General features: G+C 37.8%; 1 protein-coding gene across 4 annotated transcripts in view; it reads right to left on the reverse strand.

Annotated features, from left to right (window-relative positions):
- Positions 1 to 18,302, reverse strand: part of ATP8A1 (ATPase phospholipid transporting 8A1) — a 269,168-nt gene that overhangs the window by 147,059 nt on the left and 103,807 nt on the right. For all 4 annotated transcript variants that reach the window (XM_033214110.1, XM_033214111.1, XM_033214109.1 and 1 more), the window contains 4 exons: positions 10,254 to 10,326; positions 6,823 to 6,928; positions 5,525 to 5,607; positions 3,348 to 3,397 (listed from right to left, as the gene is read on the reverse strand). In XM_033214110.1, the coding sequence (XP_033070001.1) occupies positions 3,348 to 3,397; positions 5,525 to 5,607; positions 6,823 to 6,928; positions 10,254 to 10,326 (312 nt within the window). The remainder of the gene's footprint in view (positions 1 to 3,347; positions 3,398 to 5,524; positions 5,608 to 6,822; positions 6,929 to 10,253; positions 10,327 to 18,302) is intronic.

An 18,302-nucleotide genomic window follows, 5' to 3' on the forward strand; every position in this document is an offset into this window, starting at 1 on the left:
CCCTTCCTGATTCATGCCTCTTTTACTCCAGCTTTGATAATGTGGTCCCAAACTTATCAACTTCTTGCTCTTCTCTTTTCCTGGTGAAACCTCCAAATACTGGGTGAATGAGAACTCTCTTTCGTGGTACATCAAAGTAAGTAGAAGTTGCCGAAGGAAAGTTACCCGGCCATAGGGATTAGCAAATACATGATATACAACACCAACTGGGTGCTCCTTACTGCCCAGTAACCCATCACATTCCAACAAGCTTGCTCTCTCGCCCTGTGCAGGGCTACAGCATACCGTCTTCGTTCTCCAAGTCTCTCATGCTCCCTCCTCACCCCAAAACCTTGAAAAAATTCACCTTGATGAGAACTTCAGATAAGAAATCCCTTTTGGGCTGGGTATGGTGGTTCACACCTATAATCCCAGCTCTTTGGGAGGCTGAGGCAGGGGGATCACTTGAGGTCAGGAGTTTGAGACCAGCCTGGCCAACATGGTGAAGCCCTATCTCTACTAGAAATACAAATTAGCCAGGCGTGGTGATGTGCACCTGTGATCCCAGCTACTTAAGAGGCTGAGGCACGAGAATAGCTTGAATCTGGGAAGCGGAGGTTGCAGTGAGTTGAGACTGCACCACTGCACTATAGCCTGGGCAACAGAGTAACACTCTGTCTCTGTTTTGGGGGTGGGAAGAAATCCCTTTTCTTTCTGCCATTAAAATGTGCATATCCATGTGTGCACCATCCCCTCCATCTTTTTTCCTGAAATGATGGAAGAAACATTTTCCTCCTATCAGAGGCCTTCCTTCCACATGTCTGTGAACCTCTTCTCACTTTCTCGGTAACCTTGGTCCAAAGGTTATGCTGTTCTCCCCTGAATCTGCCTCTTCTCCTTTTGTAAGGATCCTGTTCATAAGCATTTAAGCACACTCTGTTCTCTCCCCTACAAAACTCACCCAATGCAACAACCCCTCCATTAAGCCACATCCCTTTTCAACTCTTTCACATTTCACCTTCTCTAAACCATCACTACATACAGTGTCTTCACTCATCTACCCGCTTCATTCCTAGTCTTCTCCTTTTTCTTCTCTCACCATTCCAATGAATAGCTACATCCAACAAATACTTCTCAAACTTCTTACCTAACCTTGCAGCAGTCTCCGACACAGATGACCACTCTCTCCTTGAACCCTGTTCTACTGGCTCTGTACTATGACCCTCTCGCTGTCCTCTACATCTTTAACAACAAGGTCATCTCTTTTGCTGATTCCTCTTTTTCTAATCAACCCTTACCCTCATGGCTTAATTATCAGCCTTCCATTTTCCCCTCATTTTATATCTTCTCTTCAGGAGATCCCATTCAGTTTTATGACTTCAAATACCATTTACCAATCACTGACTGCCAAATTGCTATTTCAGCCACAGACTTGTTTCAGGCCCTTATATTCAACTGCTTACCTGACACCTCCATTTGTATGTCTCACAGGCATCTAAAACCTAAAACTTTAAACATTTCAACCTCCACATCTATTGCTATTCCCACTTCTGCCATCTGTGTAAATGGTACCTCTATCTACCCAGTTGTTCATGCCAGAGAACCTAACGCCTTCCTCTTTTCGCCTTCCACTGCCAATCCCTCACAAAGTCCCTCAGATATTCCTCTACAAAGTACATGAATTCTATTAACTTCTTTGTATGTTCACTACCATCATCCTAGTCTAAACCACAAATGTCTTTCATAGGGACTATTTTAACAGCATCATATTCACTTTTCTCATGTTAATTCTTAAACCCATCTTCATCAGTGAATCCTGAAAGAACGGAAACTCCCAACCCTGCTTTATTTTTTTCTTCATGGCACTCATCACCTAGCATAGTGCTAAGTGTGGTTTAAAAAACGTATCTAAATGGCAATTAACAGACTACTTAATGACAGTCTACAGATATAATACAAATAAGCTTGGGAAAAACAATCACTTTGACATGAAAAGAAAGAGATGAGGGGTGCACTTTGAAAATACTCCATTCGGTTTATTCAATGTATTCATCTTCTTTGGACTTTTCAGAGCATATAAGTTAAAAAAAACTTTAAATAATAAGACAGACAGACCCCATTATTTTTGTTATTAACCACTGGCATGTGGTCACTCCCAATCAAGAAGCAACCAAAGTTTGCATAGAAAGAGAAGTGCCTTTCCTAAGCAATGTACAAGTTTGCCTTATGCAGAAGAAAGTTCAAGAAAAATGATGGACACTTATTTCCTTGAACAACAGCATTGCTTCCTCATGGCCTTAATTCTGTGAAGTGTCCTGTGAATGGTGATGTAGTCTTTAAAGACCCTGCAGCAGGGGCCTCTCTGCCTCAAGAATGCAGGTAAGCAGGTTACATCGTCATGTGGGAGTAAAAGGCTGAACACTCATAGATTTATCACTGATTATAACCGAAGGGATCTATTATTTGACCTTAAGAAATAAAATAAGTAGGACAATCACTTTGCTTTCTATTCTTTCTTAATATATGGTAACTGGTCTTATACTTAACAGAGACACGAATATGGTTTCCCAAATCCTGAAGACAATTAGATATAATGAGCATATAATTAGAATGCTGGCTTCCTGACCCTGACTCATCTCTAGCCCACATAAATCTGATGCCTCTAAACATAACTGTGTTTCCAGATCAGCAGCCACAAGACGCCTGGCCATACACCCTGGGCTTGTGAATCAGGCAGTTATATTTCAAAAATATTTCTTTTTCTAAATTTGAAAATTGATACATAGTATTTGTACATATTTATGGGGTATATGTGATATTCTGTTAGATGCACAGAATTTATAATGATCACATCAGGGTGTTTGGAATATGCATGATCTTGAGTATTTATTACTTGTATGTCTGGGAACATTTTAAGTCCTCTCTTCTAGCTATTTTGAAATACACAAAACATTGTTGTTAACTATAGTTATCCTATTTTATTATCGAACATCAGAATGTACTTCTTCAACATAACTGTATGTTCATATCCATTAACCAACTTCTCTTTATCCTTTCCCCCCACCCACACATCCTTCCCATCACCTGGTATCTATCATTCTACTCTCTACCTCCATGAGACCAACTTTCAAAAACACTTTAAAACTGCTACCAGTAGTCATGCATTGCAATACTCTGAAGAAGGTGGTTTGTGATTTATCTACAGATAATGAGAATCAAAAATGTACTAAAGATTTTGATTTAATATTTTGTCTAAACAAATTTAGTCAAATAAAAACAAAGCACACTTTCTAGTTATTCGAAAGGGAACAAATAAAAATGGATATAAATTTATCTTATCCATACAAATAACTGAGCAGATGTTTTACCTGGTAAACTCCAAGACATTGAGCAATTCATATCTTTCTTCCTGTCCCAGCTAAGAAGTAAAGGAATATATAATTAAATACAGTTGGAAATGTCTTAAGCTTCTTGGAAATAAATCCTAGTTATAAAGTTTTACTGCAAAAAATGCCAACATGAACAAATTTTCCCTACTGAAATATGGAAGGGAGCTTACTAACTTTTACATTAACTGAGTTACAGGAAACAGAAAATCCAAAACAGGAGAAAACCAAAAGGAATTCAAAGTGTCGCTGAAGAGTTCTTAGAATATAACCTGCCCGGACAAGAGAACGGAGGGCTTCAAAAGGGATGTGGAAAGGAAAGAACTGCCAATGAACAGATTATATGGTGTGATTGTATTGAGAAAAGTATACTAGAAAGTATGGGAACAATTTATATAGATAATAAGAATAAAACAGGGAAGCAATGGAACAAACAGGTAAGAGATTTATCTTTAGAAAATGATGGAAAAAGTGCCCAGGTCCAGTGGCCGTGCCTGTAATCCCAGTGCTTTGGGAGGCTGAGGTGGGAGAATCAACTGAGCTCAGGAGTTAAGACCAGCTGTGGCAATACAGCAAGACCCCATCTCTATTAAAAAATAAATTTAAAAAAAAATCAGGTGTGGTGGCGCATGCCTACTATAATCCCAGCTATTTTAGAGGCTGAGGCAGGAGGGCCACTTGAGTCCAGGCGTTCAAGGCTACGGTTAGCTATGATTGCACCACTGTACTCCAGCCTGGGTGACAGAGCAAGATGCCATCTCTAAAAAAAAAAATTGGTGTTGGAAAACACAAAATTTAAAAAACAAAAAAAATTATCAAATACAACAATGTTCAGCTATGAATACTGTACAGGTAAAAGAGAAGGCAATACTACACAGAAACTAAATAAACATTTTTTAAATGAGGCATAATTTATATATAATAAAATGCATACACCTTTAAGATAGAGTCAAATGAAAATTGTATAGTTTGGTAATTAGCACCCCAATCAAGATACAAAACATTCCCACCACCCTATAAATTCCATTGTGCCCTGTTTCAATCAATCTCCTCCCTGCCCTGAGGCAACCGCTGTTCTGCATTCTATCACCATAAATCACTTTTTCCTGCATCTTGAGCTGCATAAAAATGAAATTAAAAAGGATGCACTCCTTTGTGTCTGGCTTTTTTTTTTTTTTTGCTCGGCATAATGTTTTTGGTTGTTTTGATTCATTTTTCATCCATGCTGTTGATGAATCAATAACTCATTCCTTTTTATTGTTTAGATGTTCCATTGAGACTATATCACAATTTGTTTATCCATTCTTCTATTGATGGGCATTTGGTTTGGTTTCTAGTTTTTGGCTACTCTGAATAAAGCTGCTATGAGCATTTTGTTACAAGTCTCTTTAGAAACAGAAACTTCCATTTCCACTGTATAACTGTGAGCACAATTGCTGGCTCAGGTGTAAGTTTACCTCAATTAGACAACTCTAAGATTTTCCAAAGGGACTGTACCGCTTTATGCATCTGCTAGCAGTATATGATTGCTCCACTTGCTCTACATACTCATTAATATTTGGTGCTATCCATTTTTAAATTTTAGTCTTTAAAAAATAAGAGAAAAAGTGGTCAGGTGCAGTGGTTCATGCCTGTAATTCCAGTGCTTTGGGAGGCTGAGGTGGGAAAATCACTTGGGTAGGTATGTAGTGCTATCTCATTGTGGTCTTAATTGTATCTCCCTAATGACTAACAATGTTTTCTCACACGCTTATTGGTCATCCATACAGCTTCTTTTGTGAAATGTCTGCTCAAGTCTTTTGCCCACTTTAAAAATTGGGCCTGAGTATTTAACTAATTGGAATAAAGTCATAATAATTTTGGAGTATGAGGAAGGATAAACAAAAAGGATGATGATTCAAGAGATACACCCTCATGTAACAGAATCAGAAGATACATTAAAATTGAAGAGTCAAAACGTATTAATAATCACCTTTTTTTTTTTTTTGAAAATACGAGATTGTATAAATGCCTAAAGAAATAGCTAAAAGAACACCCAGTGGTTGCTTCTGGAGTGGGGAACTTCTATTTTATTAAAAGCTTTTTGGTATTACTTCATCTTTGAAGCTATGCAAATGTATTACTTGCATTAAAAAGAACCTTAAAAACAACTAACTTACTGAATCTATAATCACCGAGTCGGGTGTTCTTCCAGTGAAAACAAAATTCAATTGCTTGGCTGCTCTGACCAATGCTCCCTCATCTGTTTTAGAAAAAGAGGTAAAAGCAAATACATGATCGAAAAAAAAATATTCTCAGTACAAGAGAAGTACATTAAGGTAATATAATTTTCTGTTTAATTAAAGTTCTTTTTATTCTGGCTCCTGTTATTAATCTAATTATTTTAAAATTACATGACAATTCCAAATAAATGAAGAGAATAATCTTAAGTGTTGGAGACACATATAGAACTCAGAGTTACATTTCCAAAATGTCAAGTCTCACTGTTAGTCATAAATTCCTAAGAAGCTTAATTTAAATGTACCTCTTTATCCAGTATATTTGCCAGAAAACTTTCTCAAAAGGAATCAGAGAAAACTGCCTCCTAAACTTTTATCCTTTTCCTCCTAAATTGTTGAGTCTAGAGAAACTAATATTGCTCATTGAGGATTCAATTTAAACAGCTTTAAATGAACTAATAATGATTTTAATGTCTATGAATTTCATCATGTTAAATAAAACCTTTTTATTGCTAGAGTAGGGTATGGCATAAGAAAACATCACACAGTTTCTATCCTAATAATGAGATATAACAATTTTTACGCTTTTAAGGAATTTAGTATATCCTGTAAGTCACAGATGCTGGCTTAGAATACAGTTTAAAACACTTCTAACAAAGTTCTCATCAAACTGACTATCTGCCCAATTTTACATTGAAAATAGATCCAAAATTAAGCCTAAGTACTTAATATTGATAACTGTACTAATAATATTTTATGGAATCCCTTCAAATGTGTAAAACTTTCCTCACCCAAATAAATACACAAACTTCGTTATTATCATTAACAAAAGAGGAAATCAAAATTGGTGCTCTAAAGTTATATATGCTTATTATATTTAGGCAAACACATTTTCCTTTTCCTATTTGTACCCGTGCAAAACCAGCTTGACTAAGAGTTCTTAGGTATTTATAAAGGGAAAAATTATTATGCGTAGGTAAAAAAGTACATTTTTCACTTATGAGAATGTTATTCAAATTTTCATGTAACTTATGTCATATACCAAAAATTACATATACAAAGTTACACATTTTAAAATATCACATATATATTTAACCTTGAAAGCCAAGGTTTTTCTGATTGGTAAATAAAAATTTTTATCTAAAAAAACACTCAATTTGGCTTTTTAAAATTAAACTGACTTTTACATTCAGAACAATTTTCCACAAAAAAATACTTTACAGTTTCTTCATTTGTACCTGGAGATGCTGCTTGATAAATAATCTTATCACCTTCTCGCTCTGGCACTGCTGTGTGACAGACTGCCATCATTGTAAGAAATTCACATATTATAGGTGCAGTCGGCTGTGAAAAATAAACACATAATTTAAGCCCTCTCATGTGAACATTTTGACACTGATAGTAATATTACTTCATGTCTATTAAGAACATAGCTGTTGGCCGGATGTGGTAGCTCACACCTGTAATCCCAGTGCTGTAATCCCAGCACTCTGGGAGGCTGAGGCGGGTGGATCGCCTTGAGGTCAGGAGTTTGAGACCAGCCTGGTGAAACCCCTACTCTACTAAAAATACAAAAATTAGCCAGGCATGGTGGCAGGCACCTGTAATGCCAGCTACTCGGGAAGCTGAGTCAGGAGAATTGCTTGAATCCAGGAGGCAGAGGTTGCAGTGAGCTGAGATTGCACCATTGCACTCTAGCCTGGGAAACAGAGTGAGACTCTGTCTCAAAAAAAAAACAAAACAAACCCAACGAAACAAACAAAAACCCATAAAAACATAGCTGTTACACATAGGGGGTGTGGGATTATAGCCAACTAAGAAGCCAACATCAATTATAAAGAAAATGTGTTTTTTAATTCAAATTATTTTTCTACTCTTTCATTCATTTTCTAAACATTTATACAAGACAACTTGGTGTTGTCAAATAGAAACAGTATAGTGAGAAAGGCAGATGAAGCTGAATCTTGTCCTTGGAGGATAGGAAAAAAATTTGAAAATGTTCATTTACCTATCTGTAATTCCTGATCAGATTTAAATTTTGGGCATGCAATCTTACTGCATTGGTGTGATACTTCGCGTTGGGGTGATAATGATTGAGGATTTTTCTATAATGCTTTGTCTTTCCTCTCCAAAAATGGTAACTTTATTCATATTTTAATGAATGAAAAATTATGAGCAACTCCTATGTCCAGTGGACTCTTACAGCCTGAGAAGACAGAAGGGTGTATCCGTTCTGCACAGAGCTCAGGGTTTACAGGAGAGAAGCCAGATATTTTAAATTAAATATATTCCTGTCTGGCTCTCAATAAAGAGAAATGTCATTCAATTTAATAAAGGAAAAACATTTCTCTATGCTCTTGAACAAAAACATAATAATAATGTGAAGTGACTAGGAAGATATATCAGAACATTATTTGAAAAAAACTGTGTTCAGGCTAGAACAGTGGACTAAACAGACATGGTCCCTGCCATGTGAAGCTTGGTGTTGTGGGGAAGACCAAACACAAATAAATATACACGTATTGTTTACTTATAGTGTGACAAGCACTGTAAATAAGGGAATATGCAAATGTCATGTAATGTGACTTGAGAGAGTCTGTGGTTATTCTCAAGATAATGTAATATTTGAGCTGATGAAGTTTTAGCCTCATGAAGAATTGAGCAAAGTGCTTTCCATCAAGCAGGAAAGGTCATAAAGAAGGAAAAAATGATGCGTTTTAGAAAATAAAAGGTAGTCAGTGGGATGAAGAGAACGAAAAGGAGCTCAAAATGAGGGTGACAGCTTAGGAAGGGGCCAGAACATGTTACTTTATGAGTGAAGAGAGAAGGCAGAGAATAGGCTTAAACAGGACAGTGAGGGGACTTGATTTCCATTTGCATTTTTTAGCTGTCACATGCAACAATAACTGGAGAGGAGTAAAAATGGAACCCAGGACAGTGGCCAGGAGGCTACCACGGTAATCCACAGAGTGGGTACTGGCAGTCTGGACTGGGGGATGAAAATGAGGATTAGCTGCAGCTGACACCCAAGATACATTCTAGCAATCAGTACTGACAACTGCTTGGTGACTCAGAGGTCCGGACATGGAGAGAAAAGAAGGCATCAAAGACAATCCTCTAATTCCTAGGAAGAGTCACAAGATAGGTGACAGTACAATTTACTGAAAGCTGAGATTTCAAGAGGGAATAGGTGGTCTAGGTCTAGGTTTTGTAGATCCTGAAGTTAATATTTTGTCAAAGGCTCGCGTAGAAAACAGAGATACAAAAATACCCATATCAACATACTGATAGGGCCCCACTCCGGCAAAAGTGTCAAGCCCACCTGTGCTAGAGAAGATGCATGTTTTGGGGTAACAATTATGAGTTCAAGTTTTGACATACTGGGCTTGAAGTGGTTATGAGAAAAAGCTCTGGGGTTTAACTCCAGAAGACTCTCTAACTTGATCTTATGAAACCTGAGTGTCAATGTGATGATTAATACTGAGTGTCAACTTGATTGGATTGAAGGATGCAAAGTATTGATCCGGGGGGTGTGTCTGTGAGCATGTTGCCAAAGGAGATTAACATTTGAGTAAGTGGGCTGGGGAAGGCAGACCATCTAATCAGCTGCCAGCATGGCCAGAATATAAAGTAGGCAGAAAACTGTGAAAAGGCTAGACTGGCTTAGCCTCCCAGACTACATCTCTCCCGTGCTGGATGCTTCCTGCCCTCAAACATCAAATTCAAATTCTTCAGCTTTGGGACTTGGACTGGCTTCCTTGCTCCTCAGTGTGCAGATGGCCTATTGTGGGACCTTGTGATTGTGTACATTAATATGACTTAATAAACTCATATATATATCCTATTAGTTATATATATATCCTATATATATCCTATATATAGGATATATATATATATATATATAATATATATATATATATATATATCATATTAGTTCTGGCCCCTAGAGAACCCTAATACAGTCAGTAACTTCATAAGCAGGATTTTCACATTGGGTGGCAGAAGCTGGAGTTTCTACTGTAGATTTAGCACCGGCCTATGGTACTAAGCAGATAACTTACTTCTATAGATATTCTAAAATTGTTAATATTGAATTGTATCACAGAGGGTTCTATAATCATTTAAAATGAAACAATTTGAAAAGACAGAATATTGATGAATGATAATATTAAAACCAAATTAATAACAACCATGAATTAATGTTGGCCAAGTAAAAAGGAATTGGCATAGATTTTGATAATTATTAAAAATGATCATGAGGCCAGGCACGGTGGCTCATGCCTATAATCCCAGCATTTTGGGAGGCTGAGGTGGGTGGAACACCTGAGGTCAGGAGTTTAAGACCAGCCTGGCCAACACGGCAAAACCCTGTCTCTACTAAAATACAAAAATTAGCCAGGCATGGTGGCGGGCGCCTGTAGTCCCAGCTACTTGGGAGGCTGATACAGGAAAATGGCTTGATTCTGGGAGGCAGAGGTTGCAGTGAGCCAAGATCATGCCACTGCACTCCAGCCTTGGCAACAGAGTAAGACTCTGTTTCTAAATAAATAAATAAATAAATAATCATGAAAGTAAAAAAAAGAGAAATATGTAAACATAGAAGATAATTCAGAGAAACATTCATTAGTTTTATTCATTAACAAAAAGATAATGGTTTTATGTAACTTACATGATTATTTTGGAGATTTTCCAGCAATGATGAATCACTAAATGTTTTTTCGTCTCCAAACTGTGAGTTCTGCCTGAAGGGGGTAAAAAATAGAGTAATCCCAGTTCATTTATACAAGCCCACTGATCTATTTGTTAACGTACTTTATAAGTAAAGTGTTATGTCTCCAAACCCTTAATAAATTAATTTGGCCTGCATTTCTAAATAACATCACAGATTTCATGACTGCATCATAAAATACATTAAAGCATTCTAAAATGTGAAAGATGTTTGCAATGTAATGAAAAATAGTATTTTATAGTTCATTTTTTCTGGAGTTAAATTATGTTGCAGCCACATGAAATTTTAAAAAATATAAAAAATAAAACTATTAAAACACCTGGAATTGAATTTCTTCCATTTCCATAATATTTTCAATTTTTAGGATTCTAAGAATTAACGAAAGCTATTATACAAAATAGTCTTCTATTTTAGTCATGAGAAATCTTTAAAATATTTTATATGTACTGATGAAAATCATATGAAATAAGAACATGAATAAACCATTTACAGAGTATATCAACATTTATCATTCATATCTGAGCAAATATTTATGAACATATTACATTTGTTCTGCAAATGTAAGAACAAATAATGAAAGTATGGAATTTTTGTGTTGTGGCTATCTTCATATGAGCAAATGTATTATGTACTTCCTATGATACAAATGGAGTCAATTATCTCTGCAAACTAACTATCATTAATCTCATGGCCATACAATTTAATACACAAATACTGAGATTCAAAGGAAAAACAAGGAACACAAGTGGGAATGTCAAAAGGGTACAGTTTGCAAAGTTTAATAAAAATATATACATTTGAGCTTTAGTGCACAGAAGAAAATTTCAGATTTCAGTAAGGGAAAAAAATGTGGCCAATATAACTAAACAATTATAATCCAGAAAGCTTTTAATCACAACATTTACAGGTTACAAAGAGTATTATCAATGTCAACATGTCAGATATCAAGACTATCATATTGTAAAGACAGCAGCTTGACAGGAAGGAAAACTCACTGAAGAAAATAGAATTTGAAAGAATAGAACATATATAGTATCTTCAATCAAACACATTTCTCCAGTAAACTGAAGGAGGAAGTTAGAATGTTTATAATGGAACACATATTTACATGTAGTAATTTGGTCTATTAAGTCTCCAAATCACAAGAAAAATACATCTTTATTAGCAGGTAGTAGTTTAGAATGATCAAAATATCCTTGGGGGCCAAAGTGAACACCTCATCATCACTATCATTATTATTATTTCTCTAGGTTTAAAGATGGAAGAAAAAAACTGAGAACTTTTAAATGACTTATCAATGTGTAGACAAAAAGATAGCATATATCTCTCCTCCAAATTTACCATTTATTAAAAAGAGTTCATTACTTGAGGCTTTATGAAATTTTCCTATTAAAATATATTCATAAATGGTGTGCAGCTGCACTTTTCTACTTGTTAAACTGAAATGTCAAGGAATACGCACAGTAACATCTCACAAGAAGTCTATTTTCTTTCCAAAGAATTCCAGACTAAAAGCTGTTTAAATCTGAAGATACGCCTTATTAATCTCACCAATTCTTTCATTTTATAAATCAGTTACTATAATTGACTTAATTTTCAAACATATTTATAAATGAGTAGCTCTAGATATGCAATTGAAAAACTTACATGGACATACCCCATTTTCCATTCACTAGTGAAGGTTCTGTCAAGAATAATGCTAAAAAGGAACTCTTCATCTAGAAAGTGACTTCCTTCCCAAGATAATTTAAAAAACCCAAAACAGGCTGGGCGCAGTAGCTCATGCCTATAATCCCAGCACTTTGGGAGGCTGAGGTGGACAGATCACCTGAGGTCAGGAGTTCGAGACCAGCCTGGCTAACATGAGGAAACCTCATCTCTACTAAAAATATAAAAATTAGTCGGGTGTGGTCCCAGCTACTCGGGAGGCTGAGGTATGAGAATTGCTTGAACCTGGGAGGTGGAGGTTGTGGTGAACCGAAATTGCACCACTGCACTCCATTCCAGCCTGGGTAATAGAGCAAGACTACGTCTCAAAAGCAAAAACAAAAAAACTAGAAACAAAAAGCATAAACAACTCATCCTCTAATTAGACAGCTTGGGTTGGATGACTCAGGCATGGAGCTTCCATCACTCCTCTCCAAAATTGTACAAAATATTTACTTTTAGTAAAAATGAACAGAAAAAATTTGCAAGCTTATATCAGTTAAAAATAAGAACCATCACATTAAAAGTAAAAATAATAGGACTGTTAGTTGACAAACTATACGATTCGTAAACTTTCACAAATAAAAATGCAAGCCAACATCAACATTCGGTTACATTTTTGCCTAGCAATTTTCAAGTGGCACTTTGCTTCCAAGGAGACAATGACATCAAGGTATTTTGCAAGTAGCAATAAGGCAGGGAGTATCACAGTTAAGGTAAGGAGAACACAGCAGGGAACCCACAATGTTATATAATTTGCAGCTTCTTTGGGCTGACTTAAAAGTTATGATACATTGTAACTACTCATTTTCTGATCATACAAAAATGAGGAATCTCTATAGCAATAAAAAAAGATTCAAAGAATATATGGCTTAATCAGTATTAGCTGTTCTTGCATATGACAGTATGTACTAAAGACTTTTTTTTAAATTCAAAATTCATGTCAACAGGAGAGCCACCAGAGAAAAGGAAGAAAAGAGCTGAATCCATACTTTTCACCTTGTAAACCAAAATAAACTCCAGATGGATCAATGAGTTCATAAATGTACTAAAGATATGTGAAATATATTTTTTAAAAAACTTATGAATGGAAAAAGCTTAATTCAGAAAACATAATACACAAATCTGACTACATAAATCTAAATATTTCTGCACAGCAAAAACTATGGCAACAGGCCTGGTGCAGTAGCTGACACCTGTAATCTCAGCACTTTTGGAGGCTGAGGCAGGAAGACTGCTTGAGGCCAGGAGTTTGAAACCAGTCTGGGCAACAGAGCAAGATCCGCCTCTGCAAAAAATTAAAAAATTAGCCAAGTCTGGTGGTGTGCACCTGCAATCCCAGCTACTTGGGAGGCAGAATGGGGAGGATCCCTTGAGCTCTGGATTTGAAGCTGCAGTGAGCTATGATGGTACCACCGCACTCCTGCCTGGGTGACAAAGGAAGACCATCTCTTAAAACAAAACCAACTTCTGCAAGAAAAGTCAAAATCTAAATGACAAATTGGGAAAAAATATTTCCAACTTATAAAGGTTAATTTCTAGGGAATAAAAAGAATTCCCAGAGATCAATTTACAAAAAGATCAGCAAGGCAGTACAACAATGAGCAAAGGATATAAACACACAGTTCACAAGGAAGGAAATGTAAATGGCTTTATAGATACATTCAACTTTACCTCATAATGAGAGAAGTGAAATTTAAATGTATCATTGTGGCAAAAATAAAACTTGACAACTTTGTGCTGTTGCAATTGTGGGAAAAATAGTAAAGTAAATATCATTGGTGAGAACATAAACTGGTACAAATTCTAAAAGAAAAGCAATTGGGCAAAATTTAAAATTTAAAATACTTTGATCCAGTAATTCCACTTCTAGGAATTTATATTGTTTAACTGGTACAAAATACTGTATGTACAAATTTATACTTTGCAGTACTTTTGTTTTGATTTTATTTTTGAGACAGGGTCTCACTCTGTTGTCCAGGCTGGAGTGCAATGGCACAATCTTGGCTCACTTGGAGTGCAGTGACATAATCTCAGCTCACTGCAACCTCTACCTCCTGGGTTCAAGCGATTCTCCTGCCTCAGCCTCCCAAGTAGCTGGGATTACAGGCATGTGTCACCACGCTTGGCTAATTTTTGTATTTTTAGTAGAGACAAGGTTTTACCATGTTGGCCACGCTCGTCTCGAACTCCTGACCTCAGGTGATTTACCCACCTCGGCCTCCCAAGTGCTGTGATTACAGGTATGAGCTACTGGGCCCAACCCCTACAGTACATTTTTAGTAGCAAAGAGTTAGGAAATCCAAAGGTTCATCAGTAGTGCTGCTTAAAAATACTGTGGTGCATTTACAAACAAAGGAAGATTTTTATGGAATATGAAAAAATCTCAAAGATACACTGTCAAATGAAAAGCTGGTACAAAGCAGTGTGTACAGTATGCTTCACTTTCTGTAAAAATAAGAGAAAAAATAAATGCATAAATATTCATAGGAGAGATCTGTAAGGATACACTTGAAATTGGTTGCACAGGCTGTCTTTGGTAGGGGAAACGGAGGGCTCCATCACAGGGAGGGGATCAAAACCTTTTCTTTTACACCCTTTGAATTTGTAACATGTTAATGCATTGTGAACTTAAAAAAAAATCAAATTTAAAACAAGTACAAAACCCATTAGTCATGTGAAATATATAAACACCTTACCATAAATGTACATTATACACATATACATATTACACTCATGAACACACAAAAAAAGCAGTATAACTTTAAAATAACACTGTTTTGTTGTTTGGGTTTTTGTTTTGCTTTTACAAAATTCATCCCTTTAATCAGTAAGGCACAGGGAGGGCAGCTCAGACATACCACTAGAATGGGAACTCACGGTTGTGTACACATTTGAACACTTACGCAAACAGAATGACAAACTACACGTTCTTTAACATTCCAAATGTCCTGAGTAGACAGAATTGTTTAACTACATAACATGTACATACAGGGAACTTCTTTATTTAGGAGCTGGGAGCCTGCAATTAGGGGTGCACAGAGAAAAGTATATGATTTTCAACACAGATCTAAATATTAGATTGGTGCAAAAGTAATTTGAGATTTTTGCCATATAAAAAAAAAACTGCAAAAACCTCAATTACTTTTGCACCAACCTAATATTTTTTCACATTTAACAAGTTTTAAGTAGAAAATTCAAGTTCTGAGTTTTCATATGTAGCTTTAACTTATTTTAAACATGTTTATTTACAACACGGATAGATAATGGGGCTATTAAGATCATTTTCTCATAGTGTGAGGCACTGCAAAATATATATGTAAATTCAAGCTAATATAGCCATTTCATTGGTCTAATGTAACTGAGTATTGATTTGGGAGTGAAGAGACAGCTTGTTAGCACCAAGCCACATCAATGGGGACAAGTGCACTTGCTTTTTATCCAGCGCGTGCAGGGCTGCTGCTCAGGACAGGACACCTGTCCGCATTGGGACAGGTGTGCACTGGGCCCTGGGCCAGCCTGAAGAATACTTACGGTCTCCTCAATTCCATTTCAAAATTCATCACAAGGTCCAGGGTCAATAATCATTTCCAGAAAGAGCTGCAATGCGGGGCCACTCACACTGAGGTGTACATGCCAATGGCTCAAAGGGTAGGCAGCCCTCCAGACATCCCTCTGGGCAAAGGCCTGAAGTCAGCCAGTGACTCTGGGGCCCCTGGCTTACCCTTTGATGTTTGCTGTTCCCCAAGTAGTCCCACTCACAGTGATGGCCCACTCACAACCTCAACCACCTTGACACTGATCTCTACAGTTACAACTTTTCTTCTTGTATTTTCAGAATTACCTGCCCACTCCAATGAGTGGCTTCATGAATTGGATGAGGTCTGTCTCTAAGACTTGTGAGACTTTTGCAGGGGGCTTGTAGTCCTCGGACACAGGGAGCCTTTGCAGGGAGCACCACCAGCTCTCTCAACAGGAAGTCGCTGGATCTTCAACTTGGACCTGCAGGGACCTGACCTCTGTGGCTTTTCCTCCTCTTGGAAGGAGTGGATCTAAATAGGGACCTAAAAACTGCTCCTAGCTCCTGCACCACCTCCATCTCTCTCTCTGTTTGGTAAGACATTCATGAGGCTTTCCTGGGCCCTCCTGTGCAATTCCATGAGGTATGGGCCAGGTGTTAGTTGCACTAACACTCTAACACCTGAAGGTATTATAATGATGATCTAATGGTGGGTATCATGACAAAAGTCTGGCTCTCGGGGCCCTCATCTTTCTGCTTTTATAATCTGATTCTTTAAGTTAACATAATTTTGATACAATAGTAGAGGCTCAGATTTCTTTTTTCCTCTCTCAGAGGTCAGAGGTGATGAAACATGCTGATGATATCTCCTATTTGTCTTGGAGTCTCTTCTATATTGAAGGCCAGGTAAACACACGCCATTGACACATGTTCTGTGGAATGCTTCATAAAGGACTTGGTATAAAGAACTGATGGAACACCACCTATTCGACAGCCATGGCCATCAGCAGCAGGCAGAGATCCATGCTGGTGTCAAAGCTCCTTGCTGTGGCTGGTGTGAAGTGGAGGTGGTTGTCAGGGAGGAGGCACCATGCAGTATAATCTGTCTGCAGTGGGCACCCTGTGTCACCTTGGAGGTCCTCCTGGAGGACCCACTGCTGCTGCTGCTGCTATCTCTGGGACCTCTGGCCTTGGGACCCGGCCAATAAAGCATTGTTTTGGGGGGAAGTTCTGTACCTCCTGCTTTTCAATGGCACAGTTGGCTGCAAATCAAAATTCATTGCAGGGAGATTTAATTTTTATAAATAAATTTGTTATTCAAAGTAAAGCCCAAAAATATGAGCGAGTGATTGAATTCATTAATAATATTTTTGTTAGATACTGGTTTTGACCAAAGTAATGAGGCTTGGTTTTCTATGCAATATGGTTTGGTTGTGTTTCCACCCAAATCTCATCTTGAATTCCCACATGTTGTGGGAGGGACCTGATGAGCGGTAATTGAATCATGGGGGCAGGACTTTCCTGTGCTGTTAGCATGATAGTGAATAAGTCTCAAGAGATCTGATGGTTATTACAAGGGAGATTTCCTGCACAAGCTCTCTTTGCCTGCTGGCATCCATGTAAGACACGACTTGCTCTTCCTTGCTTTCTGCCATGATTGTGAGGCTTCCCCAGCCATGTGGAATTGTAAGTCCAATAAACCTCTTTCTTCTGTAAACTGCCCAGTATCAGGTACGTCTTTATCAGCAGTGTGAAAACAGACTAATACATTAAATTGGTACCAGTAGAGTGGGGCATTGCTGAAAAGATACCTGAAAATGTGAAAGCAACTTTGGAACTGCATAATAGGCAGAGGTTGAAACAGTTTGGAGGGCTCAGAAGAAGACAGGAAAATGTGGGAAAGTTTGGAACTTCCTAGAGACTTGTTGAAGGGCTTTGACCAAAGCCCGATAGCGATATGAACAATAAGGTCCAGGCTGAGGTGGTCTCAGATGGAGATGAGGAACAGGTTGGGAACTGGAGCAAAGGTGATTCTTGTTATGTTTAACAAAGAGACTGGCAGCATTTTGCCCCTGTCCTAGAGATTTGTGGAACTGTGAACTTGAGAGAGATGATTTAGGGTATCTGGTGGAAGAAATTTCTAAGCAGCAAAGCGTTTGAGAGATGACTTGGGTGCTGTTAGAGGCATTTAGTTTTATAAGGGAAGCAGAGAATAAAAGTTCAGAAAATTTGCAGTCTGACAATGTGATATAAAAGTAAAACCTATTTTCTGAGAAGAATTTGAAGCTGACTGCAGAAATTTGCATAAGCAAGGAGGAGCCAAATACTAATCGCTAAGATAATGGCAAAAATGTCTCCAGGGCATGTCAGAAGTCTTCACGGCAGCCCCTCCCACCACAGGCCCAGGGGCCTAGGAGAAAATGGTTTCATGGGCCAGGGCCAGGGTCCCCATGCTGTGTGCAGTCTAGGACTTGGTGCCCTGTGTCACAGCCACTCCAGCCATAACTAAAAGGGACCAAGGTACAGCTTGGGCTGTTGCTTCAGAGGATGAAAGCCCCAAGTCTTGGCAGCTTCCACGCAGTGTTGAGCCTGTGAGTACACAGAAGTCAAGAACTGAAGTTTGGGCTGGCGTGGTGGCTCACATCTGCAATCCTAGCACTTCGGGAAGCTGAGGCAGGTTGATCACCGGAGGTCAGGATTTCGAGACCAGCCTGGCCAACTGGGGAAACCCTGCCTCTACTAAAAATACTTAAAATTAGGTG

The sequence above is a fragment of the Trachypithecus francoisi genome, unplaced genomic scaffold (assembly GCF_009764315.1).
Source record: "Trachypithecus francoisi isolate TF-2019V2 unplaced genomic scaffold, Tfra_2.0 Lachesis_group1, whole genome shotgun sequence".
In the NCBI taxonomy this organism is placed as follows: domain Eukaryota; kingdom Metazoa; phylum Chordata; class Mammalia; order Primates; family Cercopithecidae; genus Trachypithecus; species Trachypithecus francoisi.